A 25,886-nucleotide genomic window follows, 5' to 3' on the forward strand; every position below is an offset into this window, starting at 1 on the left:
TCAGCGTCTTAACATAGTCAGCATGGTTCAGCAAAGCTTGTTCAACATTTTGCTACCTCCAACTGCTCATACATGCTGTGCTGGAATTAAATAGCTACTTAACATTTGAGAGAAGCAAGACTTTAATGAAGAATGCTACAAGTTATGGACAATAATTAGTTCTCATATTTTAAAAAAAGATTACAGAAAACACTTTACTGATTTTTTGTGTGTGTGTGCCAAAAAGACAGTCTTTAAGGATGTCCGAGAGAGACAGCAAGCACAACACAGTACAAAAGGAGAAGGGAATGTTGACTTTTAGAGCAAGACACTAACACAGCACAATAAGGGTATCAGGCGGAAGCAACCATTTCACAAAGAATGGAATTAAGCATTTATATTCAGTCAGGATTTTTTAAGCTTTAAAAGTCCAGCATAAGGAAGGGAATTGGGCAGAGGGGATGGAGAAAAAGGCTAAGCTTATCTACAATCACCGTTTTACAAAAAAACACACTGGTTCAACCACAGGAGAGGTGGAGGTTAAACCTGCCTACGTAGCCCAGCAAATATTAAGAGCAAATGCCAAGGCTGTCAGGTCTAGATGTTGATGTTACAACTGGCTGAAGAGTTTTTAAAAGAGACTCTGATTCCACCAGGACTGGGCTCTCATCAGCCTGGGTTCATGACAGATGAAGTTCCTTTGCATTTGCATCAGAAGGCCAAAGCTTTACCTGGAACAAGTTCACTCCAAATAATGCTCATGTTGCTGGTTTTAACAGGTCAGAGTCATAAGTGGCTCCTGACAGACTCCACCATTTCCTAGGAGAAGGTTCTACTGATTACCAGGGATTTAAATTCAAGCAAACCACTAAAGAAGGGAAATACTAATGATATTCTGGCACTGTACAAGCTATGTGCCTGTCATCTCTGCCAAGGACATGGGGTGGACTTGGCTTTGTTTCTCAGCTCCATGATCTCCAACATCGATGAAGTAGAACTGGGACCTCCCCCATGTCGGAGGAGGATGCCCAAAATTCTCATTCCAGCCCAGCTTCTGAAAGAAACAACAGACTATCAGGGGCTATTATTAGGAACCATGCTCCTGTGAATTCTGTGGAAATGAAAGCCTGTTTCAGTTCATGCCAAGTCTTTTCATGGTCCGCCAGCGATCCTTAATCATCACAGCTGTTCGGTTAACAAATGGGTAATTTTTGGAAATGGCAGCCCAGTTTCCTTCCCCGTATTTCTGCACTCCAGCCTTGACCCACTCGCTTTCTTCTACAGTCCACTTCTGCAAAAGAAGACCAAAATATTTATCACAACCTGTCTCTCCACTTCATATAGTTAAGAGGTAAACTCAAGAATCCTAGGACAAGAATCTAAACCCAAAAGAAGGGTTTATATTTTTAAAACACGATAGAGATAAGTTAACACTGTGGATTTAGACATTTAATAATTTTCAATGTCCTCCTATTTCATCCTAATCACTTCTGCATTCAAAACTTCAAACGTTATGTTGTTCATGGTCAGGAGAATGTGTCAGGTTTCTGTTCCAGATTTTTCTTCCAGAAAATAACTATTACTTTAACTCAGTTTGGATTATCTGAAAATTGCAAAATACCTTTTTACAGGTGCATGGGTAGCCTATGCTAGGAGATGTGATTATTTTACCTCTATTCTACCCACATTACCAGAAAAGGTAAAAAAAAAAAAGTAATTTTAAATTACCTGCTTTTTTGTTATACTGGTTGTACTCTCTTCATCTGGTGCTGCTGGAAAACATTAAAAGTAGACTCATTTCAGAGTTCACCTTTCTCTGCACAAACCACAAGAAAAAGACATAGAATGTTCCTAAAGGGAAAACTTGACTGAAATTTCCCAACATTGAGAGAAGAAGGATATCACTGAAGGGTAATTTGTTTTTGTCCTTTGTTTGGAAGATATCAATCATTTCAGCCAATGAGAATCTGTACAAAGCAAATATTTTACATACAGACATTCAATAAATATTGGTTAGTGATGGATTTCAGGCTCTTTAGTAAAACCTACATGATTTTCTAAAATTACTGAGGGACTGTGGTATTTAAAACCCTAATATATACACATCTACAGGTGATCCTTAAAGAATGCAGGGTTTAGGGGCACCAATTCCCCATATAGTCAAAAATCCATGCTGACTCCCCAGAAACTTAATAATAGCCTACTGTTCACCAGAAACATTACCAATAACATAAACAGTCAATTAACACATATTTTGCATGTTAAATGTATCATATACTATATTCTCACAATAAAGTGAGCTAGAGAAAAGGTTATTAAGGAAATCATAAAAAAAATCATAATACATTTACAGTATTATACTGTATTTTTAAAAATGTGTATAAGTGGACCTGTACATTTCAAACCTGTGTTGTTTACAGGTCGACTGTATTATATACTTGTGTGTGTGTGTGTGTGTGTGTGTGTGTGTAATTTCTGCTTTGTAACCCCTTGCTAACCACTGCTTTGAAATAACACAATTTTACTGTTTTATGCCAGAATTTTCAAATCCCTGATCATTTTATGTAAATAATATGTGGTTCAGCTCCTTAAGCAAAAGAACAGGAGAGTTCTTGCTCCCCACTCAGAGAGACCATAGGAGATCTGCTCAAGCTCCACCCTCTCACCATATGGAAAGACATGAGGCCTCAAAAAAATGCACCAAGATAATTTTTTTAAAGGCCAGAGGACTACAGAAGGGTCTACTAGTATAAAAAAACATGCCACTGGAAGCCAACAAGAGCCATTAAAAAGCTGCAAGAAAAGGCAAAGTTGCATAAACATGATTTGCTGAATGTCTGCTTCAGCAGATGCTATTGTCCTAGCAGTGCTTCCTAAACAATGAAGGTGGCTCAGGAAAAGGGATACTTAGAGGAGCAGATTATTTAGTTTTAAATTATGAAGTATTTCATACTATAGTGGAAGCAGATTTTAAAGTTGACAAATCTGGACTGCACTGGATGTGGATGTTCTCTAGAACTTTTATATCCTGTTGTTTTTAAATATTTTATGCCACTTTTATTGATTTTCTATTACTTCCCCCATTTCCTGTGTGATCTTGATCTTGCCAACTATGTTTGTGCCAATGAAGGTACTTTTTAAGGACAAAACCTTTGGGGCTGGCAGAGGTTTACTGTTGCTGTGTTACCAAAGTCTTTAGAATCTCCAAGATTATGATATTTCCATTAGAATGCAAAGTATGTGGTGGGAGAGATTCTACTGCAAATGCTATGAACTTTAGTATGAATTATGGAAAATTAAAGTTTCCTCTTTTAGAAAAAAAATTATATATTGAAACTGGGAAGAGATTTTTTACTTAAACAGGAAATACAAGGAATGACCACATCTACCTTTTTTAATTAAAAGACTTTAGGAAGATCATCAGCTACAATTAGATATAGGATTTATTAAAACAAAACCAGGCATTCTCTTTAAATATAAAGTGCTGCTTTGACAGTCTCCATTGTTTAATGGGAAAGGACATAAAACTGACTGCTCATGAATCACAGTAAGGAACTTACTGGACTTTTTCTAGTTTGGAGACAAGCAGTTTTTATAACATTAATGTGATAGTAACACGCATCTATCATTCAGCTAATATCAAGGACCAAGGAGAATGTCCTAGCTTACCCTGAACTTGAAACAGTTCATCCTCTTCCACCCATGTCTCTTTTTCTTCAACCCCATTAGAGCTGTTCCACTTGCCTTTGGGTACTCTGAGGGGAGATCAACAAGAGGACAAGATGTAAAACAGATCATTGGGGTCATCCCATATTCTGTCCTTGGCTCTCTCACAGCCTATACTCCTCCCTGTTCTGCTGTGACCACAGTTGAGATTCACTTAACACACAACTCCCAAATGCTGACCTGGCTAGGCATCTCCATGTCGTCCTCCCACAGGCTGCAGGATCATCCCTCAAACTGAGCAGTGAATACACCACTAACCCCTTCAAAATCTGCTCATTTTCCTGGTTTTGTTTGGTTGGTTTTGACTCTGATTTTGAAGGTCTCAGCATTCTTCTAACCTAGAATGAGCAAACTGCTCCCAGTCCTTCAAAGACATGCCCAGTCCTATCTCTGGACTGCGCTCTTGTCCAAGCACATGGTACCTTACACTGGTCTCTTAACTGGAGTCTCTGTCCCTAGCCCCTTCCCCTTCCAAAACCACCTGAACATCAGTCTAAAATTACCTCATCCTTTCTCTGTTCCATGATCACTTCTCACTGCCTCAACAATGAAGCCTGTATGGAGGATCAGTCAAGATCATCCACTCTGGCTCCAGCCAGTTTCTTGCTACCAAAGCCTCCTCTCTCCAACCCTGCCCCCACAACCGCATCAGCACAAACAGCAGAGCCACGCCTTCTGCTCCTCTTTTCCTTCTATAAGCTCTATACTTTCCTCTCTACAGTTCCCTCTGCTTAGGATTCCCTTCCCTGCCAAGTAAAATTCTACCCATTTTTTAAGGCCATCATTCCCAATGAAGCCTGCCCTAAATCTAGGCCCCCAACACACAAAAAAACCCCACTCCTCTGCCCTTGTGGTTGTGCTTCCACTTTATTAAAACAGCCATTTCATAACATACACCCTAATCATAAGCACGTTGCAGGCAAGGGCTGTATCTTCATCTGTCCATCCCAAACACCTAGCACGGTAACACATACCCTAACAGCAGCTGGAAAAACGTGCTGAAGTAAAAACAGGATTATCAAAGAGCTGCAAATAAATTATACCATTGAAGATTAGAGTAGTAAGCAAATAAGAATCCTTTCTGTGCACATGAAATGTTACATACTTGAGTATAACCCAAAATCCCAAAACTAAAAAATAATCCCAAACCCAAATTATTGAATAAATGAAAACTGTAGTCAGTCTTTTCTAACTGTAACCGTGTTTACCTGATTAATAGTACAATTGCCCTGGGAACAGAACACAGCACAAATCTGACCTCAGAACTGTAACATCTATTACAAAGCAACATGAGAAGTATCTGAATTAAATTTGAAGAAGTTATATAGATCAAATCCTGTAACACTTGATCAAGAGAGTAGAGACAAACCTCAGGCTCCTTCCCCCACTATGACCAGAGGTTTATTTTTAAGGCTGGCTAGGTATTTTGCAAATGAGTAATGAAAGCAGTTTGTTTAAGAAGTACAGACTTGAAAAAAATTTGAGTTCCATGAGTTTTCTATGAAATTACTTACATGGCTGAGACAAATGGTGAGCCATCTACTTTTCATTATGTTTGAATTGGTTCATATCCCCCAAAATGTTATTTCTGAGAATAATTTGCTTGAGACAAGTGAAAAGATTACATGAGGTTTTTCCTTTTCAGGATATTAACTGTGTTAATTACTATTTATAAATAAGTCAGAATTATAGTTTCAGTTTTCTACCTGCTTATCCCCATGCTGGGATAAAACTGATTTTAACCTCTGGATCTGTCATTTCCACCTGCGTTATCTGCTCATTCTTCCTGCAGACGATCTGCACAGACCACTTTGGTAACCTCCTGCTCTTCCTTTGAACTCAGCACTTACTTTGTGTACAAATGTTTGGTACTGCCTAACTTCTATTGTAGAAGAGGCTGAGATCTGGGTCCTCATCTCACCGTTTGATGGCTCTGCGGTCCTGGGCAAATCAGGTCACTTCCTGGTCCTTAAGCTCCTATTTGTAAAGTTAGAACTTGATGAGCAATGAATGGGCTAGAGGGGTCTGGTCTCAAGGGGTCGGCAAACTACAGCTTGTGGCTGGTTTTTGTACAACCCTTGAGCTAAGAATGGTTTTTACATTTTCAAAGAGTTGTAAAAAAAACAAAACAAAACAAAAAATAAACAACAGAGACACAAGTGGTCCAGAAAGCCTAAAATGTTAACCCTTTGCTGGCCTTTTATAGAAGTTTTAGGTATGACCCTTTAAATTGCAAAAACCAAGAATTATTTGGTCAATAAATATCTAATCAGCACTTGTCCTTGCCAAGTGCCATAGAACATATAAAAATCTAGTAGTTGTGACCCTGCCCTCCAGGTGATACACCTAATCCTGCCTTCAATTCCACCAGCCCAGCTTCCTCCAGGTCCTAACTACTCATCCCGTAGCAGTCTCCAGCCACCCATCTTGTCTCCTTTGCCTCAGTGCCGGTTCAAAAGCCATCAATGGTAGCTCATCAGGCCCTCAGATTAGCTGTATTAGAATTATCTGGGGGCACAGTTAGAAAAGAAGATTACAGACCCATCCCCTGCCCCTTCTAATTCAGTACTCAGAAGCCTGGGATTGTGTATTTTATTAAACATTCCACAGGTAATTGTGATGCGAAACCCAGCTTAAGAACCTCCGCCTGATAGAATACAATAGGAACTCAAGACCTGGCCCATCTACCCATCCAGACATTTCTCCCTTCATCCTCTCTGTGCATTATATTCTTCTGCCATACAGAGTATATGACATTTCTGGAGCATACCAGGCTTTCTCATAACTTTATACAAGGGGTTTCTGCTGCCTAGAACCCCCACCCCGCAATATGCTTGATGACTTCCTACTCTTCCTTCAAGGTCAGCTCAACATTTGCTCCTCTGCAAGGCTTGATCTACCCACAACTTTGCTGAGCAGACTCAGCTCTTCTTCCTGGAGCTCCCGGGTAACTCACACAATTCCTTTACAACCAGGCTGTTCCTATAAAGGTACAGATAATATCTTCAGATTTGCAGGCCTTACTGGCTCTGTTCCAATTACTCAACTCAGTGTAGCATCAAAAGCAGCCACAGACAATACATATATAATGTTCGTGGCTGAGTTCCAATAAAACTTTATTTATAAAAACAGGTACCAGGTAGATTTGGCCCAGGGGCTGTAGTTTGCCAACCTCTGCTTTAGAGTACCCATCATACTTCATGCCCTTGACACATGAGAGAGGTGGAAAGGTCTAAACCTTCACAAATCCTCCCATTTATAAAACCACTGTAACCATGTACTCTCTCTAGTTTCCTCATCTGTTCATGGGAATAACAGCTATACTTTATAGGACTACTGGAAGGAATAAAGGAGATCATGTATCAAAGGAGAATAAAATGTGTTGAGCGCCCGGCCAGTGACTCACTCACTTCCAGATGCAGGTAGTGGTACATATAGTGAAGATTTAAGCCTGAGTATTAATCATTTAGATGTCACAGCCTCTCTGGGCATCTAGCACGTGCATGTCAGAGCATAGGTCCCCACACAGCTACAACAGAGCAGTGGTAGAGATGGCAATGGCCTTGGGAGACCAGCAAGGTGATCACTAACAGCAGGGTGACCAGGGGAGATTCATGGAGGAGGCAGAATTTTAAGAGGCAGCTTGGTGTATGTGTTGTATAGGCCATGGACTTTGAGTCAAGATCTGAGTTCAGGTCCCTCATTGGGCTCCACACTGGGTGTGGAGCCTACTTTAAAAAAAAAATCCCAAAGCCCAACTTTGCCACTTTTCAGGTTTGTGACTTCAGGCAAGTTAATAACTTTTCCTAAACCTTCTAAAATGGGGCTAATATATCACTCACAGAATGAGGATTCTAGAGATTCAGTAAAATAATATGTGAGAAGTGCTTGGCCCATGGAAAGTACTTAGTCAATATCAATATCTCTTCCCTTTGAAGGATGGATGGGATTCTCACAAGCAATGATGGAGGAATGATAGTCCAACTGTGGGGAATGACAGGAAGCAAGAAGAGTACAGTAGCAAAAACAGAGTGTGTTCCAGAGAGAACAAGCAAACTAGTTTGCTTGGAGGAAGGATCCACAAGAGGGCATAAAGGGTAGCAAAACTTGAAAGCCAGGCTGGGGGTCATGATGGGGAGCAAAATAAAAGCATTCTAACCACTGCCCCATAGAACCTAGCAGAATGTGAGAGATGAGTAGATATTTACTCAATTTGCCAAGTCTTAATTGCTCTTAGAAGGTGCAAAACTATAAATATTCATAAATCTTTTTTAAGATCAAAGTCTAAAGTAGCCCAATTCAAACAAATTTCTTTTAACAAAGAAGACTGATATTTAGTAGTCAGGGCACTCAGAAGTTTACTAAAAATGAAAGCAGCAATGAGTAGGAGGCTCTGAAACCCTTCCATCCTCACTCATGCCTAGAGCAATGCCTGGAAGCCCACAGGTGGGGCTTCAGAACTGCCAGGGATGGCTATGTTGTCACTCCCCACTCCCAAGTCACATTCTAGCAGTCTGAGCAAGCCTTGGTGGTGAATAACTTAGCTGAAAGTTACTTCATTCATGGAAGCAATACCAGGCCCAACCAGGACCACCAACCAGCCCCAAAACTGCTACAAAGAAGGTCTTCATACTTGGGATTCTTCTCCCCAGGGTGGGGCTGGTTGAGAACGGTGGGCTTGGATGGTGATGCTGGGACGACCTCCTGGGAGGAGTCGAGACCTGCGCTTGGCTCAGTACTCTGGCTGTCCTCCTCCAAAACCAATCTGCTTATTGTCATGCGCTTGTTCTTGGGCTGCAGTTCAGAGCCACCCTCACCCTCAGCAGGGGCTGAACTTTCATTTTCATCTTTTCTTGGTCTCTTGTTTTTGAGGGCTGGTGATGGCAGGGACACTTGATTAGGAAGTACCAGATCTTTCTGGTCCAGTTTTGAGAAGGCTGCCTCAGAATCTTGTGCACTGGACAGGGTCTTGAAAGCTGCTTTCAAGGTCATAATTCCAATGGTGGTTGGAGTACTCCGTAACTGCCTATATATAAAGCAAATATACAAAGATCAATCTCACCATTACTGATGCTCATCCAAAGAGCCACAACTTTTCTGAAGTGTGAAGCTTCATATGAGACAGAGGACTCTTCGAGTTGAGGACTCTTCATTTAAAAAAATAAAAGAGGGGTGCTTGGGTGGCTCAGTCAGTTGAGCGTCTTACTTCACCTCGGGTCATGATCTCAGGGTCCTGGGATCGAGCCTCACATCAGGCTACATGCTCAGTGGGGAGCCTGCTTCTCCCTCTCCCTCTGCCTGCAGCTCCCCCTGCTTGTGCTCTCTCTCTCACAAATAAACAAAATCTTTAAAAAATTAAAAAAAAAACTCAGAACAACTTTATAAAGCTCCATTTATAAGCATAAGTAGAGGCTTTAAATATGTAAGTTGACCTCTGGAGTTTAAGCTCCAAGTAAGAACTTTAAAGGACTAGAACCAATGACACTCCCCCTCCAAGAGACCTTTTTAGCCAGTGCACTAACCTTTTTGTCTGCATGAACTAAAGCACAGTACAACACTGCTCTCCACTACGTAAGGACTCTGTATAGTGCCTAACAGCTACAGGTCAGCCTGGGCAACCAACCGACAACTAGCAGTCTCACCTTGCTGTCCAGTCCAACCCTCCTGTGAGAGAAGGAAAAGACTGGTCTCCATTCTGCCCCCTTCCTCCTACAGTACACTTCTAAATGGGACTTTTGAGAATTCTCCAAGTTAGAAGTGTGCCACACAGTCTTAGAACAATGAGAAACTGCCTTTTCATAATAAAGGTAAGTTCATCTATCATTTGGAATAACTAGTATACTTTATTTTTTTTTAAAAGATATTTATTTATTTATTTATTTGGTAGAGAGAGACAGAGGCACAGCGAGAGAGGGAACACAAGCAGGGGGAGTGGGAGAGGGAGAAGCAGGCTTCCCCCAGAGCAGGGAGCTCGATGCGGGGCTCGATCCCAGGACCCTAGGATCATGACCTGAGCCGAAGGCAGATGCTTAACAACTGAGCCACCCAGGCGCCCCACTAGTATACTTTAAATAAAAACTGTTAGGAAAGGGCAAACTGGCAGCCTACAAGCCAAACCTATCTGGTAGATATGTCTTGTTGCCTAACCTATGCAAGTTTTTTTTTTTTTTTAGTTGGACTAATTGCCAACATTCAGAAACTGGGAAAGCTCAAAAAAACCACAAAAACAAAAAACCCTAGATGTCTCACACAAAAATTTGAACTAAAGTTTGGGCATCCTTGGATATTCCCACATAGCAACAATCACACAAAGCTGAAAAGCATGACCTCTTTGGTTCACACTCACATGCTCTGAACTGTATTATCCTACACCCACTCTTGTACATTTCCTACTGGGCCCCCAAAGGCATCTGATCTTTGATCCCTACTTTAAAAACTTGTTTTGGGAATCTGATTCACAAGTCTGAACACTACATTAAGAGATCAGGTATCCACAAGGAAGCAGTGTGTAGATATGGGCAAGGCAAGGATAGGAGAACAAAGAAGGAAAGAACCTCTGAGGAATAGCCAGTCAGGAACTTCTGTCAGGGATATGACATCCTGTCTTCAATATACTCATTTTCCCGGGGCATGCTCTGTTAACTCCCACAGTGCCTGGTACAACTAACCCAGTAACATTTCAGTACCAGGAAGAACTGATTCTGCTCTAAGCAGACTGCTTCCAACAGACTACCACCCTTGTGTTTCGCCCAAGACTGCAAAAGGGCATCGCTCTCACCTTGCAGGTTCTCTGAGTGGCTTTTGCACAGGCTCTGGTGCTGGCTGTTTATCTTCCTTCACTGTACTTGACGCAGCAGTCTCAGATTTCAAAGCCTTCTTGGCCATCTGGGAAAAGAAGGATGTCATCAGGAAGAGGAAGCCACAGAATTTCATTAATTCTCTTCTTTCACCACAAACATACATACTCAACATGCAAACATGTTCACTTATAAATCCAATCTAGGCATAAACTAGAGGAGGACATAGAAAGGGAGAGAACTCACAAGAACTATTTCAAATGTCTTGCTTTTTCCTTCTTCAAAAAAGAGCTCACAGTTTTCTATACTAAAGGAGAATTCAATTTGAGTGGTGCTAACCATCCTGATACTTGCGAGAATTCTTTAACCTTTTGGACAACAAATTAAGTGTGTAATTTTACTTTGTCCTTCCTTCGCTGTTCTTCCAATCTCATCCCTAATCTAGTTTCTGAATGCCAAATATACCTTTGGGGTCATGCACAAAAGTCAGACTTTTTTTTTTCAAACTTAAGATAACTAATGTTTATGTTGGTGTCTTTTAGTTTGTGTCTAAAATTTTTTGTAACTATATTCCCATAAATATGTTGTGCCTGGTAACTCTGAAAATCCTAACTAATACCACATAAAGTCCTGAGTGGGCCAATCTTGCTCTGACTCCAACTGCTCATCTGTCTCCCTTTGACTAAAATTTTATAAATTTCTAATCAGTCCAGTATCATTCTGTTTCAGATACGTATGCCTGTAACAAGTAATGTCTTAAGAACTCAGAGGTCTCTCCCCTCACAGAAACAGTGACAGGTTATTTTCCAGTTATCTGTAATATAAGAGAAAGGACAGTAGGCAAGGCTCAAGTATCCTGACACTTGTACCCTGAATATCCCAAACTATCTGCTTTGCAGATAATTTGACATCTGCCAAATGACTGCTACGATCAATGACACTATCCTAATATGGGCTTGGCAGATCTACTGTTATGAACGAAGATATTTTCTTTCTTTTTTTTTTTTAAGATATTTTTAAGTAATCTCTACACCCAATGTGGGGCTCAAACTCACAACCCCAAGATCAAGAGTTGCATGCTCTACTGATTCAGCCAGCCAGTCACCCCAAACTAAGATATTCTCAACACTCTCTAAATGTTGGTGATTTAAAAACAAACAAACAAAATAACCAACAACAAAACTTCTCACTCAGTTACCCAATATCACAGCCCACCCTCTAGAACAGACTGTGTTCTAATTCTTCCACATGCTGTCCTGAGCCTCACTGCTACCATTCTTTCTGCTTATCACTTTGATCCAATTAAAGAATGTCTACATTTGGCTTCTTTTCCCTTATCATACTACTAGTCACACCTTTTTTCTCCAGTTATTCCCTCTTCCTGTTAACAACCCCATCACACCATGTCTACCAAACCACTCTTCCTCCCAAACGGAACTCAAATTTCATCTCCTTTGGGAACCACCACTAATTGTAGGTGTGCCCCTACTTTAGCCACACAGATTAATCACATGTAGAAGGTATAAACGGGAGGTGAGGGAAACCAGGTATGTTCCATTTTGCCTCTGTCAGGATCTCTGCTTCTGTATATTTAAGGCATTTAATTAAGGAAGACAGTGCATATAATTCAAAGTCTTTTACACACATTTACTCTTTTCACTTCTAAAAAGAGCTGTCCTTTTCTAATTGCCTGCACATCCTCAAGGCCACATCATGGTTATGAGAAGAGAAGGCCAAGGCCCACCGTGAGGAGGAAGGGCTCTGCATCATCCAGGTGACTCTCCAGGAAGCGCAGCATCTTCTGCTGGAAGGTCTCATAGGAAAAGTTCTGGATAACAGGGTGGGCCAAGTTCTTCTCACGGATAATGTTCAGGAGATCATTTCTCAGCTTCTACACAAAGGACCGATATTTGTGACATAAGAAAGGAGAACTCCAGTAAAAATTCAATGATGGTGAGTTGAGACAACACTATCAGAACTTTCACAGTGCTGTCAGTGGCAATCACTGGTATATATATAGGAAGGGGAAGATTTATGCAAGCGTACCACAAAGAACAGGTCAATAAATTATGGATCAGCCATAGTGCGTTACTATGTAGCTATAAAAAAAAGATGAAGCTTAGGATCTAAAGTACCTTTATACATTTACATAAAGATTTTTAAACTTAAGAAAAAAAAAGGATGAAGCAGCTCCTTATGTGGTAATACACAACAATCTTCAAGATATGTTAAGTGAAAAAAGCAATTTACGAAATGCTCAAATTAGGGTGTAGAATATGCTCACATGTGCATATGGGAAGAGCAAGAAGAATGGATATACATGTATATATATACACAGATGCACATTAGTTTGCTTGCATATGCACAGAATATCTCTGAAAGGATAAAGAAAAAAACTGGTTGCCTATGAAGAGAGGAATGAGGTGGCTGACTTAAGAGATGAGCTAAGCTCTTTTGTTGTACCTTTTGAATTTTATTATGTACATGTATTACCTTTTCAAGAACTCAGATTTATAAAAAAAAAAAAAGGACACCAACAGAGCTTTTGACACCAGAAAACAGAGGAATTAAGTCCTCACCAAGGCAGATTCTCAAGTCTGCAGGATCAGCATTTACGTAAATGAAGTTAGAAGTGTTACAGAACTTGATAGTTTAATATCTGGTGCTGATCACTTAAATAAAGTTCTGTCACAAACCTGACAGAAATGGGCAAGAAAATAATTTAGGTAATGTGTATAATGAAAAATAAATTATGAAAAGCCAATCTCACAGTAAGCTATCTTGGATATAGAAGACAACATGCTAAAGGTGCCAAATATTTAGATAAATTCCTGACAAAGAACCCTTTCCCTGTTTCCCCACAAAAAACAATGAAATGGATTTAAGTTATGGGAGCAAAAATATATCAAATTTACCTGAGTTGTGGGGTCCTTGGACATATGTTTTTTCAAAATTTTTGAAGCCTTTTCAAATTCTTTGTTTTTGATACAAATAATGACAGCCTACAAAAGGGGAAAAAAAAACACCTTTTTTTTTAACTGTTGTATAATGACAGGTGTAATCAGAATATCAGATACTAAAATAAACTACTAAAAAGTAAAAATGAGTCTTATATACCCAAGAACTTTTTCACATTCTGTCAAATTCCTGTACTTAAAAACTAACAATCACTGCTCAGGCATTATGAACAACTGTAAGCACTCTTCTTTCATTGTGTAGGGGAGCAGATTTTCAACATTACACTGGATTTTTAAAAAATAGCTGATAAAGCAAAATCTGATCCTCTGGATTACAGACCATTTACCCAATTTGAATAGGGCCTCCTAAGGAAAGGCAAAATGGACAGGAGTCATTCCAGGTCCCCAGAACAATTGGATCTGTTCTTTTTGGATGCAAAATCTTTGATATAATGATAGGGACAGAGGGGGGAGGATATACTGTGAGGGGAAAAAAAAAAGCCATTTGCTGACCACGGAGTTCTGCTAGTTCCATTCAGGAAAGTCCTGAGGCCATTTCTGTAGGACAACCAACACAGCCTCTCGCTACCCTAAACCCCAGCTGGCAACTCGAGTTCAAGTGTGCAGGGAATTACTGAAATGAACAAACCCAGGGCATCCACAGGTAGCACACAAGGAGGGCAAAATTCCAGGTAGGATGCAGAAGTCTCATGAGAAAAAGAGTCCTTTAGTAAAGAAACCCCAAGAAAATATATAGAGGGAAAATGACAGTGATCGAAAATTTTAAGTGGTATTTTAAAAATATAGGTGTCATTTTTAATTTTTTTAAAGATTATTTATTTATTTGACAAAGAGCACAAGCAGGCGGAGTAGAAGGGAGAGGGAGAGGGAGAAGCAGGCTCCCTGCTGAGCAAGGAGCCCGATCGGGACCAGGACCCTGGGATCATGACCTGAGCCGAAGGCAGTTGCTTAACCAACTGAGCCACCCAGGCACCCCTAAAATATAGATGTCATTTTTTAAAAAATTAGAAAAGCCAGGGAAAACTTGGGAGCACTTGGAGTTATCTAACAGGATGAAGTAGCTACCCTAAATCCTGTCTCAAAGAAAGGTAAAAGAAACCACACACACACACACACACACACACACACACACACACACACACACAAAACAGGGAAGGAAAACTGGTCCACAGATATTTTCAATCTTCATTTCAGGGAAGAACTGAAGGAGATACAGACTAAAAGAAGGAGGAATAGCAAAGGGAATGCAGTATTAATCTCTGGTGATTCTGTCCTCAGCATGCAAAGGAAACTGGTGTCAAATGCTCTTGAATAGCAGGCACAACCATAAATTCCTGCTGCCCAGGGAAGGTACAAAGTAGGTCTTTTCATTTTATAGTCAGATGACCACATTCACTTTTACATCATTTTCAGCAGAATAACTTTCTTGAAGAATTCAAAGGTTTTACTCTGTATAAAATAATTTATATCTTATTATGTTTTTTAAATTTTATTTAACATGCATACAGTAAAATGGACTTTTGGGGGGTGTAGTATCCTGAGTTTTAATAGATGTATTGACTCCTATTAACTGCCACAATGAGGATACAAAAACCTCCCTTTGTGCTACCCTTCTGTAGTCACCCCTCCCCCAACCCCAACCCTTGGCAACCACTTATCTTTTCACTGTTTCATCTCTTCAAGAATGTCATATAAATGGAGTCCTACAGCATGTAGTGCTTATTTTTTTAGAGTATGTAACCCTGAGATGCTTTCCTTCTGTATAAATGCCTTTGAGATCCATCTTTGTTGTTGCATTATCTATAGTTCTTTCTAATGGCTGAGCAGTATTCCATTATTTGAATGTATAGTGATGCCTCCCACTCCCCTTTCTTATACATACCGACTTATGATAAAGTTTAATTTATAAATTAGGCACAGTAGGAGATTAACAGTAAACCAGAACAAACGTAACAATATACTGTAATGAAAGTTATGGGAATGTGGTCTCTCAAAATATCTGATTGTACTGTACTCACCCTTCTTGTGATGTGAGATGGTAAGATGCCTATGTGATGAGGTGAAGTGAGGTGAATGACATATATATTAAGACTTAGCCCAAGGCTACTCCTGACCTTCTACCTTCTGACCATATGTCAGAAGGAGGATCGTCCGCTTCCCAACCACAGTTGACTGTGGGTAACTGAAACCATGGCGTGAAACTATGGGTGGGGTGGGGTGGGGGGGCTACTGTGCTACTTTTATCTATTGACCCGCTGAATGGTATCTGAGTTGTCTGCAATTTTTGGTGATTAGGAATAGACGTTAAATCGTTCGTGTACAGGTTTTGGGGTGAACATAACATTTCTCTAAGGTAAATACCCACAAGTGGGATTGCTGGGTCATATGGAAAAAATATATTTAACTTATATGAGAAATGGCTAAACTGTTTTCCTTTGTGGCTATACCATTTTGCACTCCCACTGGCAATGTATGAGAGTTCCAGTTGCTCCACATCCTCATTAGCATGCATTAGTGTCAGTATTTTTTTAAGTTTAGCCATTCTAATAGGTTGTCCTAGTAGTCACTGTGATTTTAATTGGTATTTCTCTATAGACTAAATTATGTTGAACATCTTGTCATGTGTTTATATGCCATTTGTATATTCTCTTTGGTGAGGCTTTTGCCCATTTTTTTAAATAGCACTATTTCCTTTTGAGAGTTCTGTATATATTTTGGACGCAAGTTCTTTGTCAGATATGTGATTTGCAAATATTTTCTCCTAGTCTATAGCTTGTCTTTATTCTTTTTTTTTTTTTTTAAAGATTTATTTATTTATTTATTTGTCAGAGAGAGAGAGAGAGAGAGAGCACAAGCAGGGGGAGCAGCAGAGGGAGAGGGAGAAGCAGGCTCCTCACCGAGCAAGGAGCCCGACGTGGGACTCGATCCCAGGACCCCGGGATCATGACCCGAGCCGAAGGCAGACGCCCAACGACTGAGCCACCCAGGCATCCCTTGTCTTTATTCTCTTAACAGTATCTTTCTGAACAAAAGTTTTAAATTTTGGGGGTGCCTGGGTGGCTCAGTCATTAAGTGTCTGCCTTCGGCTCAGGTCATGATTCCAGGGTCCTGGGATCGAGCCCGGCATTGGGCTCCCTGCTCAGCGGGAAGCCTGCTTCTCCCTCTCCCACTCCCTCTGTTTGTGTTCCCTCTCTCTCGCTGTCTCTCGGTCAAATAAATAAATAAAAAAATCTTTAAAAAAAAGTTTTAAATTTTGATTAAGACCAATTTACCATTATTTCCTCTTATCAAAATTTCCTCTTATGGATCATGCTTTTAGTGTCATACATAACTAAGAACTTTTTGCCTAAGTCCAGAACATAAAGTTTTTCTTTCATCTTATTCTCTAAGCTTTACAGCTTTACATTTCAAATTTAGATTATGATCCATTTCGAACTAATTTTTGTGAGTTTTTGTGAGGTCAAGGTTCAGTTTTTGCATATGGACATCCAACTGTTTCAATACCATTTGTTGAAGACTATCCTTTTTCTATTGAATGCCTTTTCCATTGCATTGCTTTTACATTTTTGTCAAAAATCAATGTCATATTTGTGTAGGCCTATTTCTGGACTCTGTCTTCTGTTCCATTAATCTTTATTTATGGTCATGAGTATCTTTATAGTAATTCTTAAAATTGGGTAGAGAGTGCTTCAACTTTGTTCTTTTACAAAATTGTTTGGGTTATTTTAGTTCCTTTGCTTTTTACCATTTGTATTTTAGAATCAGTCTATGTCTATAGAAAATCCTGTTGAGATTGTGATTGGAATTATATTAAATCTACAGATCAGCTGGAGAGAACGGACATCTTAACTATACTGTCTTCCAGTCCATGAACATGGTGTGCCTTTCCATTTTATTAGGTCTTGATTTCTCTCATCAGCATTTTGTGTTTTTCCACATACAGATACTATACATGTTTTGCTAGACTTTCAGTATTTCTTTTTCTTCGGGCTATTTTAAGTGGCACTGTTTTGGTAATTTCATTTCAAGTCATTCACTGCTAATATATACTGGAAATATGAATAACTATGTTGATTTTTGTATCCTTCAATCTTGCTAAACTTAGAGATTTTTTAGTATATTGCATGGGATTTTCCATATGGACAGTCATATCATCTGCAAATAGGGACATTTTTTTTCCCTTCCTCTCTAGTCTCTTGCCTTTTCTTTTTCTTGACTTACTGCACTAGCCAGGTCTTCCAGTATGATATGGAATGGAAGTGGTGAGAATGGACATCCTTGCCTTTTGGTTCTATCCTCCACCATCAAGTATGATGTTAGCTATAAGTTTTCTGTAGATGTCTTTTATCAGATTAAGTTCTCTTCTATTCGTAGTTTGCTGAGTGTTTTTATCATGAACTAATGTTGAATTTTGTTAAATGCCTTTTCTGCATCAACTGATAGATGTTATATTTCATTCTTCTTTAAACTAACAGAGTGAAGGACGTTGATTGATTTTCAAATTTCAAACCAGCCTTGCATTCCTGGGGTTTAGTTTCCCTACTGTGCCACACACTGTATCTGCATCCAGGGCTAAGCAGCAGGATAGACAGTAAAAAAACAAAAAAAAGCAGTGGAATTTGCTCTAAGTTCTGGGGGTCACAGCTCCACTGCTAAAGAGAATGGGTTCTCTTCCTTCAGTTGTAGTGCCAGCCCTGCTGTCACTGTCGTCACTGGGCCACTGCTGCTACCAGTGCAATATTGCCTGGGTGCCAGGGCAAGAGAGCAGAGAGAAAAGAAACTCTGGGATTTCTCCCACCCTCCCTGACTCTTAGGACATCCCTTTCTTGCTCCTCAGGCCAGAGGAAGCCTTTCTTGGAGTTCTTTCTGTTCCCACCTGGAGTGCATTTCTAGGTTTCTCAGGAGACTTCAAGTCCAGGCTAGATGATACCAGAGAAGGAAAAAATGGTATACTAATCATCACCAGTTTGGTGGATCTTCAAATTCTGGTCTTCTTCCCCATCTGCGTACTACCATTTACATTTATGAATCCTCAGACAGCTGCTCCACATATTCTGTCTAGGATTTATACTTGCATTAAGAAGGACAGAAGAGAGCATGCTTACTCTGTCTTTTCCAGAATTAGAACCAGGTCCTACTACATTTAATTTGTGAAATAAGAAAGGAAATGTGAATGCATTCAAATTCTAAATTAAAAGTCTGCCTCCAACGTTTGTACTATGAGCTTATCTTTTTTTTTTTTTAAGATTTTATTTATTTATTTGACAGAGAGAGAGATAGCGAGAGCAGGACCACAAGCAGGGGGAGTGGGAGAGGGAGAAGCAGGCTTCCTGCCGAGCAGGTAGCCTGATGCGGGGCTCGATCCCAGGACCCTGGGATCATGACCTGAGCCGAAGGCAGATGCTTAACAACAGAACTACCCAGGCGCCCCATGAGCTTATCTTTCAAAACTATTTTTAATTTCCTGGGAAGTTTTTTTTTTTCACTTGAGAGTTTTCAGAAAGAAGTATAATTTCTTCTCATATAGCCGTTAAGGTTCTTAGGGTGTAAGTTAATAGCAGTGGTCTCTGGCTAACTTAAACAAAAAGGAAATTCAAAGCATAGATTTTCATTAGAGGTGAGATAGGTGTCTTGGGGGGAAATAGCAGAAAGCACATAGAAAAAGAAAACCAAAACTCACATTAGGAAAGAAAGGCTAAGGAAGCAAACTCAGAAAAAAAACAGGCTGTTATGGGAAGCAGGAATGCTCAAAAAGCTCTGACAAAGCCTTTTATTTCAAGAATTAAGGTACTTAGAGACTGTGTTTTATGCACCCACCCCCCCAAAATGGGGTAAGGCCCCAAAAGAAAAGATGCTGTTACCAAAGGTGCAGGGGAGAATGTTTACTCTCTGCTCTTCTCCATGGGAACCTAACTGAGGAATCTTTGGTTATGAAGAGAAAATCAATTTGGCCTCAATATCATTAACAGCTTACAGGATCAGTTCTCAATCTTTTTAGTCTCAGGATTCCTTTATACTTTTAAATGTTAATGAGGACCCCCAAAGAGCTTTTGCTTATGTGCATTATATCACTATATTAGAAATATAAAACTGAGAAAAATTTAAAATATATATTAATTCATTAATTCATTAAAAAATAACAAACCCATTGCAGGTTAATGTAAATATAACTTTATGAAAAATTACTATGTTTTCTAAGACAAAAGTTTAATGAGAAGGCTGGCCTTGTTTTACATTTTTGCAAATCTGAATATCTGGCTTAATAGAAGAAAGTTGGGATTCTCATATCTACTTCTCCATTTATACTGATGTGATGTGTTGTTGTGGTTAAAGTATATTAAAAAAAAAATCCAGCCTCACACAGGTAAGAAGTTGGAAAAGGGAGGAGTATTTTAATAGACCTTTCAGAAAATTGTGGATATTCTTCTTTGACTCTACAGCAAACTTGGGTAAGTGAACTTTTCATCATCTGTTACATTAAAATCCTTCAGTCTATCTTGCATTTTAAATGGATCTTTTACCCATGAATCATTTTGTAAATTAATGCACTGGCCATTTGGAAAATATTTATTTACTGAGTTACAGAGATCTTCCAAATGTTGACACATTCATTAAAAATGTTTTTTAAATCACAGTTGTTAATAACCACCATCAATCTTATCAGAAAAGCATAAGGATTAGGAGGCTGTCAGGTACATCAATACAAGTTTTCCAAAATTTGAATTTTTACTTGATAGCTTGAGTTTTATCACTACCAATTGTTTTCTTTGAAGTGACAAGTTCCCATTGCTCTTTTGCAAGAAAATGACTGCCAAATGCCCACACCTAAATAACCAAAATTTTCAGTTCTTCCAAGTAAAGAAAAGTGTTCCATTAAAAAAAGCATCTAGAGCAGCATGCAACTCAAGCAATCACACGAGTGCCTTCCTGAAGACAACCATCATGTTATGTGGCCATTTCTGCCAGTTTGCTCTAGGCAAACTTCCTACTTTGTCACAAAATACTGAAAAGATGTTTGCTCAAGGGTCTAGATTTAATAAAATTAATTTTACTGCTTTATCAAAGACATTCTTAATTGAAACTGGCTTTTATTTATTTTTTAACTGCAAGTATGTGGCAATGAAGACTACAAAGACTAGTAGTACAAGTTACCACTTCCTGGGTCATGTTAAGGCACCAGCAATTTTATCCATCAGTGCTTTTGCACCGTTAGTGCAAAGTCAATGCACTGAAAGTCAACTAATGATTTGGCACTGTTATGAAAATAGTTTTGATTCCTGAAGGGGTCCTGAAGACCTGCAGAAATACCTACACCATATAATGAAAAGTTCTAACTTAGTAACTTATTTGATAAACTTTAACAAAAACTTAATAGACTTTTAAATGAACTGTTGTGACACTTTACAAAGGTTAAAATGCATCGAAAAGCCTCAATAGCCTAGGCATCCCATGGTATTTTCCCAAAGATGACCATTAACAGATCCTATGACTCTAAATGAAAAATTAAAAAAAACAATAAAATGAGGCAAGTGATATGGTATCATTTAATAACTAAGAGTTCAAGGTAATTGTAGTAGCCAGTCTCTAAGATGGTCCCCAATGATCCCCACCCCTGGCATAGTCCCATTCCACACACTAATCCATAGTTGGTCCAGTCTGTGTGACCAACAGCATATGGCAGAAGTAATGGTACTTCTGAAATTGGATTATAAAAGACTTCAGCTTTTGTCTTGGGCTCTTGTTCTCCTGGATCACGTACTTTAGAGGAAGCAAGCTATCATATTGTAAGCAGGCCTGTGGAGAGGCAAGGAGCTGAAGACTCCAACCAACAGCCAGCAAGGAAAGTGAGTCCTGCTAACAACCATGTGAGTGAGCATGGGAAAAGATCCTTCAGCCCCAGTTGAGTCTTGAGATGATTGCAACCCTAGCAGACAACTTGACTACAATCTCATCAGAGACCTCAAGCCAGAAGCACTCAGCTGAACCGAACTCTTAGAAAATGAGAGACAATATTTCCTGTTTTAAGCTGCTAGATTTGGGGGTAATTTGGTACACAGCAATAACAGTAATATGGTAAGTATAACAAGAAATCTGGTACATGATGGAAAATGGAAAAGCAGAAGGGAGTCAACATTAAGAGTACGGTTGACTATTTTAAAAGAATTTAGACTTCGCTAACAGATTTTTCGTAAGGAAGCCCCCCAAACGAGACCAATAAACTTAATAAATAATAATAAATTAACAAATATACAGATGAAAGTCCACAAGACTCTTCCAGAAGAGGGGACAGAGACAAATCTATAGCTTTTCTGTTCTGAAGGAGTTGCACTTCTGAATCAGCTACCTACTTAAAAGGAATTACATGAATTACTTTGAAATGGTACCATTTCTTTCCTGCCCAGTTTTTTTTTCAAGATTTTATTTTTATGTAATCTCTACACCCAACGTGGGCCTCGAACTCACAACCCCGAGATCAAGAGTCGCATGCTCCACCAACTGAGCCATTTCTTCCCATTCAAAAGATCCTTAGCTCTTCTGAAAGGAGGCATGGATTTCCCCTCCTTTGCTAATATGTCTTTTCTGGCATTTTCCCTCCAACACAAACCGGACCTACCTATACTAAAAATCTATTCTTGGAATTATTCCTCTTTGGAATTTGGATTACCTGAGCATTCTTTCCAAGACCGAAAGTAGTTCCTGCCCAAGGTCCTTGACTGAATAAATATCTGCACCTCACACACACTAGTTATTTTTTTAGCAGGGTACCTAAGTACCCAGCACACAGCTAAGGGACAGAAAGTCTTCCTTGCTAAGCAAAGTTTTATCTTCCCACCCCCATGTCAGATACCATCTTTTTAGGGGGTGCTCTTTTCTTACCAGTTTCCTTACTTTCTACTACCAAGGCAATGCTGAGCTGTTGTTCTTCAGTCCCCACCTCTACATCTGCTTCCACACCCCCAGCCTTCGTTACTGAGAAAGAAAAAGCTTTTTCTGACTGGTTCCCATTGCCAGTCATCTTTTAAAAAAGTAAGTTCTACTACTTGAAGCTACCTGAGCCATAGCACACAGTCCCAAGTTCCTAGACACTCCAGTAGCTTTTTCCTTGTCAAGAACACTGGCTGTGCCAGCCTTCTACCATTACTGTTTTTCTAACTGGCTGGTTATCCTAGCATCTTTAATTCTGTGTGTTCAAAGGGAATGTTCCTCTTCAAAGTCAGTCCCACATTTCCCAAGGCCTCAACTATCCTCTTTGGTTTATTATAAACAAGGATGACCAAAACCTAGGCCAGTTGCTTCTAGCCCTTTAACAGTGCTCCTGAATGGTGTAATAACCTCCAAAATGTCAGTCTTCAATGCCAACCCAATTCTTGTGTATTGTGGCCTCTCCTGCCAAGGCCACAAGGAACACTACCAAAATCACAAAAGCAGCATACCTGCCATTAATACTTTCCAAGCCTGGCCCAGAAAGAAGTCACTTGAAGAGATGTAACATCTGTATGTGTCTATGTTTGAGTGTGCTCACTTGCTCTCTCCATCCCCACACAGAAAAGATAAGCATTTTATCCTCAAAGACATCTGATTTTTGTCAAAAGAAAAAGAAAAGAAAAATAGAGCCTTACAGCCTCCTTGACCAGTTTTCTACTGGATTCGACCACTGCTTCTGTCAGTGTAAATTCCGTTTTAATCATCTCCAGCACATTGATAGCTGATTCCAGTGGTGTGAGCTCAGCCTCCATATCAAAGGAACAGTCTAGGACAAAGAGCACAGTTTTCGCTTTAAGCTATTTTTATAAAGAGCAAAAACATGTCCAAAAATACACATTTATCAGAAAAGACACATGTAAATATAGAAAGATTTGCATTTAATTTTCTAACATACTGGCTACAAGCTTACAAACATGTTAGGAGTTCAAATTCAAACCAGTGAATTTGAAGTGACTATTTTTTAATAATTTCAAAGACAAGTAAAAATTTATTTAACACATGCATTTGCATCTCAAATTTCAGGATACACACATTCTCCTCAGATACAAGCGACCAGAAACTGAAGACAGTTTTGCTAAACAGCTCTTAAGTTCAATTAAAAGAAAAAAAGTGCTTATACTCTGAAAAACATTCTACTATGGGGGAAAATTTGGCCTTCTTAACATAACTCACTAGATTGCAGCAAAGTTGGGGCAAGCGAGGAACAGGTGGGACGAAATAAAAAATAGAAAAGTAGCCAAGAGAATCTTAACTGGAGAAAACTAGACCCAAAGAACAGACTCATTCTAGAAGGAAAAAGACCACTGTGATCGAAACATAGTAATGCACCTTAACCCCGAATCCTTCAGTTCCGGACATAAGTTGGAAAACAACAACGTAACCATAAATAAGCCCAGAGAAGAACACAGAAACTGCCATACCTAAATTTTCCCCTTCTTCGATGCGCGACAGACACTGCATAACCCGCAGCAGCCGGGACACGGTATGCTCCTTCCCCAAGGGCCTGACAAGCAAAGCTGGGAAAGAAGACATCGTTGGCTCGGCGATCCCCCCAGCGCCGACCCCCGGGCCCCACAGATCCCCTTCTCCATCCAGCCTCCTTCCCCAGGTCCGGCCCTCACCCTGCATGATGTCCCGGATCTGCCTGAAGTCCCCGTACCGGCTACCCCGAAAGGCCCGCAGCGCCTCGTGGAAGTAGAACTTGAGCACCCAGCGGTTGACCGCCTCCTCCAGCCGTGCCTCCCCCGCGCCCCGCTCCGTGGCGCCCCCCAGCCCCGGCTCCTGGCGCCCCCGCCGAGCCCGCCCGCCGCTGCGGGACGCCCGCCGGCCTGCCACCCGCCCGCTGCCGTCGCTGCTCCCGCCTCCTCCCGCCATCGCGTCCGATCGCCGCGCGCCCTCCCCGCCTTCCCGGCCGGGCCGCTTCTTCGACTGTGACGCCTCCGGGTCACGTACGACGCCCGGGCCGGAAGCGGGGCTTGCCGTCCCGGCTCCCGCGGCCATGACACGGACGGTGTTCCTAGCAGCCCGCGGGCTTCTGGGAGGGAAAAGACCGTGCATCCCTAACCCCGTCTCGGACCCCGTAGTTCCCGATGTGCAGGCCGCAATGCTTGCTGGGGCTTGAAGTCCAAGCCGTCTAGGCGGGTGAAGCGAGCGGGTTTGCGGTTAAGTGTCGACTTTGCTCCGAAGTTATGGAACGCTATAAGATATTGGGACTACGTATAAGATATTGAAAAAGAAATACGTGCAGTTTATTAAACACAAAATTGTGAAATGTAACACACATTTTATAAAAGAAAGTTTATTGAACAGATTTACATTTTTAAACAAATTATTTTTTTAACAAATAATTTAGGGGTGCCTGGGTGGCTCAGTCGTTAAGCGTCTGCCTTCCGCTGGGGTCATGATCCCAGGGTTCTGGGATCGAGCCCCGCATCGGGCTCCCTGCTCAGTGGGAAGCCTGCTTCTCGCTCTCCCACTCTGCTTGTGTTCCTGCCCTCGCTATCTCTCTCTGTGAAATAAATAAATAAGATCTTTAAAACAAAACAAAACAAAAAATTTAAAACAAAGGCCAGTGTAAACCCAATCGAGGTCAAGAAATAGATTATGACCGGCACCCCAGAAGCCTCTAGACATATAAGACATATAATTTTTTTAATCACAAAAGTAACATGTTAGAAAAAAAAAAAGCAAAAGGATTAACATTTAAATCACCCATAATCCCACAGGAAAGAATAATTTGACGTGCAGTTTTATAGCTTTCCAGTGTCTTTTGTACGTACTGTGTGTGTGTGTATATATATATATATATATTTTTTTTTACTAAAAACGGTGTTATATATATTTTATATAATCATTTTTCATTTAACATATAACAAACATCTTTCCATGCCATTAAATATTTTTTCCACAGTGTCTTTAACAGCTATATAGCTGTTAATGTATGGGTGAACCAAAGTTTTCTTCATTTAAGCCCCTACTATAAGAGGTTTAGGTTATTTCAAAATTTTCTAATTTTAGACAATCTCAATATTAGAAACACACTTTTAACGGTATAGTTGCACAAATTTATAATTATTTCCTTAGGATTCTTTCCTTAAAGTGGAATTAGTCAAAGGATACACAGTAGAACACATATCAAAATATTTCACTTGTTACTCTTTGGCAGTTCCCTTTTGCTTTTGAACAAGTTGCAGACGCTTTAACATGATGTTTAAAGCTTGAAGAGGTTGCCTATTTGTCAACATCATTTTGTGCTCACGTGTGTGTATGAACTTCTGTCATTTCCTTTTCACCTGCTACTCAGTCGGCATGGAGCCTTCATCTTGTCTATTCTAGCCTAAGTCCTTCTTGTCCTTCAAGCCTCATTTAAGAGAATTTCAACCTTTCTTGACTTTCTGGGCTGGGTTAAACCCCCTGTTGC

General features: G+C 40.1%; 2 protein-coding genes across 2 annotated transcripts in view; one reads left to right on the forward strand and one right to left on the reverse strand.

Moving 5' to 3' along the window:
* NIP7 (nucleolar pre-rRNA processing protein NIP7) overlaps positions 1–25,886 on the forward strand; it is a 59,582-nt gene that overhangs the window by 10,437 nt on the left and 23,259 nt on the right. The gene's annotated exons all lie outside the window — the stretch shown is intronic.
* Positions 126–24,497, reverse strand: TERF2 (telomeric repeat binding factor 2). The gene is made up of 10 exons (XM_032424086.1): positions 24,088–24,497; positions 23,887–23,982; positions 23,101–23,231; positions 13,418–13,504; positions 12,247–12,393; positions 10,484–10,590; positions 8,339–8,731; positions 3,649–3,734; positions 1,708–1,751; positions 126–1,270 (listed from the first exon to the last, which is right to left on the reverse strand). Exons 1-10 carry the CDS (start codon positions 24,464–24,466, stop codon positions 1,112–1,114), a joined length of 1,629 nt encoding a protein of 542 aa, XP_032279977.1. The 5' UTR covers positions 24,467–24,497; the 3' UTR covers positions 126–1,111.

The sequence above is a fragment of the Phoca vitulina genome, unplaced genomic scaffold (genome assembly GCF_004348235.1).
Source record: "Phoca vitulina isolate PV1807 unplaced genomic scaffold, GSC_HSeal_1.0 scaffold30, whole genome shotgun sequence".
Classification (NCBI taxonomy): Eukaryota; Metazoa; Chordata; class Mammalia; order Carnivora; family Phocidae; genus Phoca; species Phoca vitulina.

Excerpts from the sequence above, each read along its gene's own strand:
- TERF2 (XM_032424086.1), bottom strand. The coding sequence starts at position 24,466 with ATGGCCGCGGGAGCCGGGACGGCAAGCCCCGCTTCCGGCCCGGGCGTC. Across the intron at positions 12,394-13,417 it reads CCAAGGACCCCACAACTCAG|AAGCTGAGAAATGATCTCCT; the intron begins GTAAATTTGATA and ends TCCTTTGTGTAG. Across the intron at positions 3,735-8,338 it reads CCTGGGGAGAAGAATCCCAA|AGTACCCAAAGGCAAGTGGA; the intron begins GTATGAAGACCT and ends ATCTCCCCTCAG.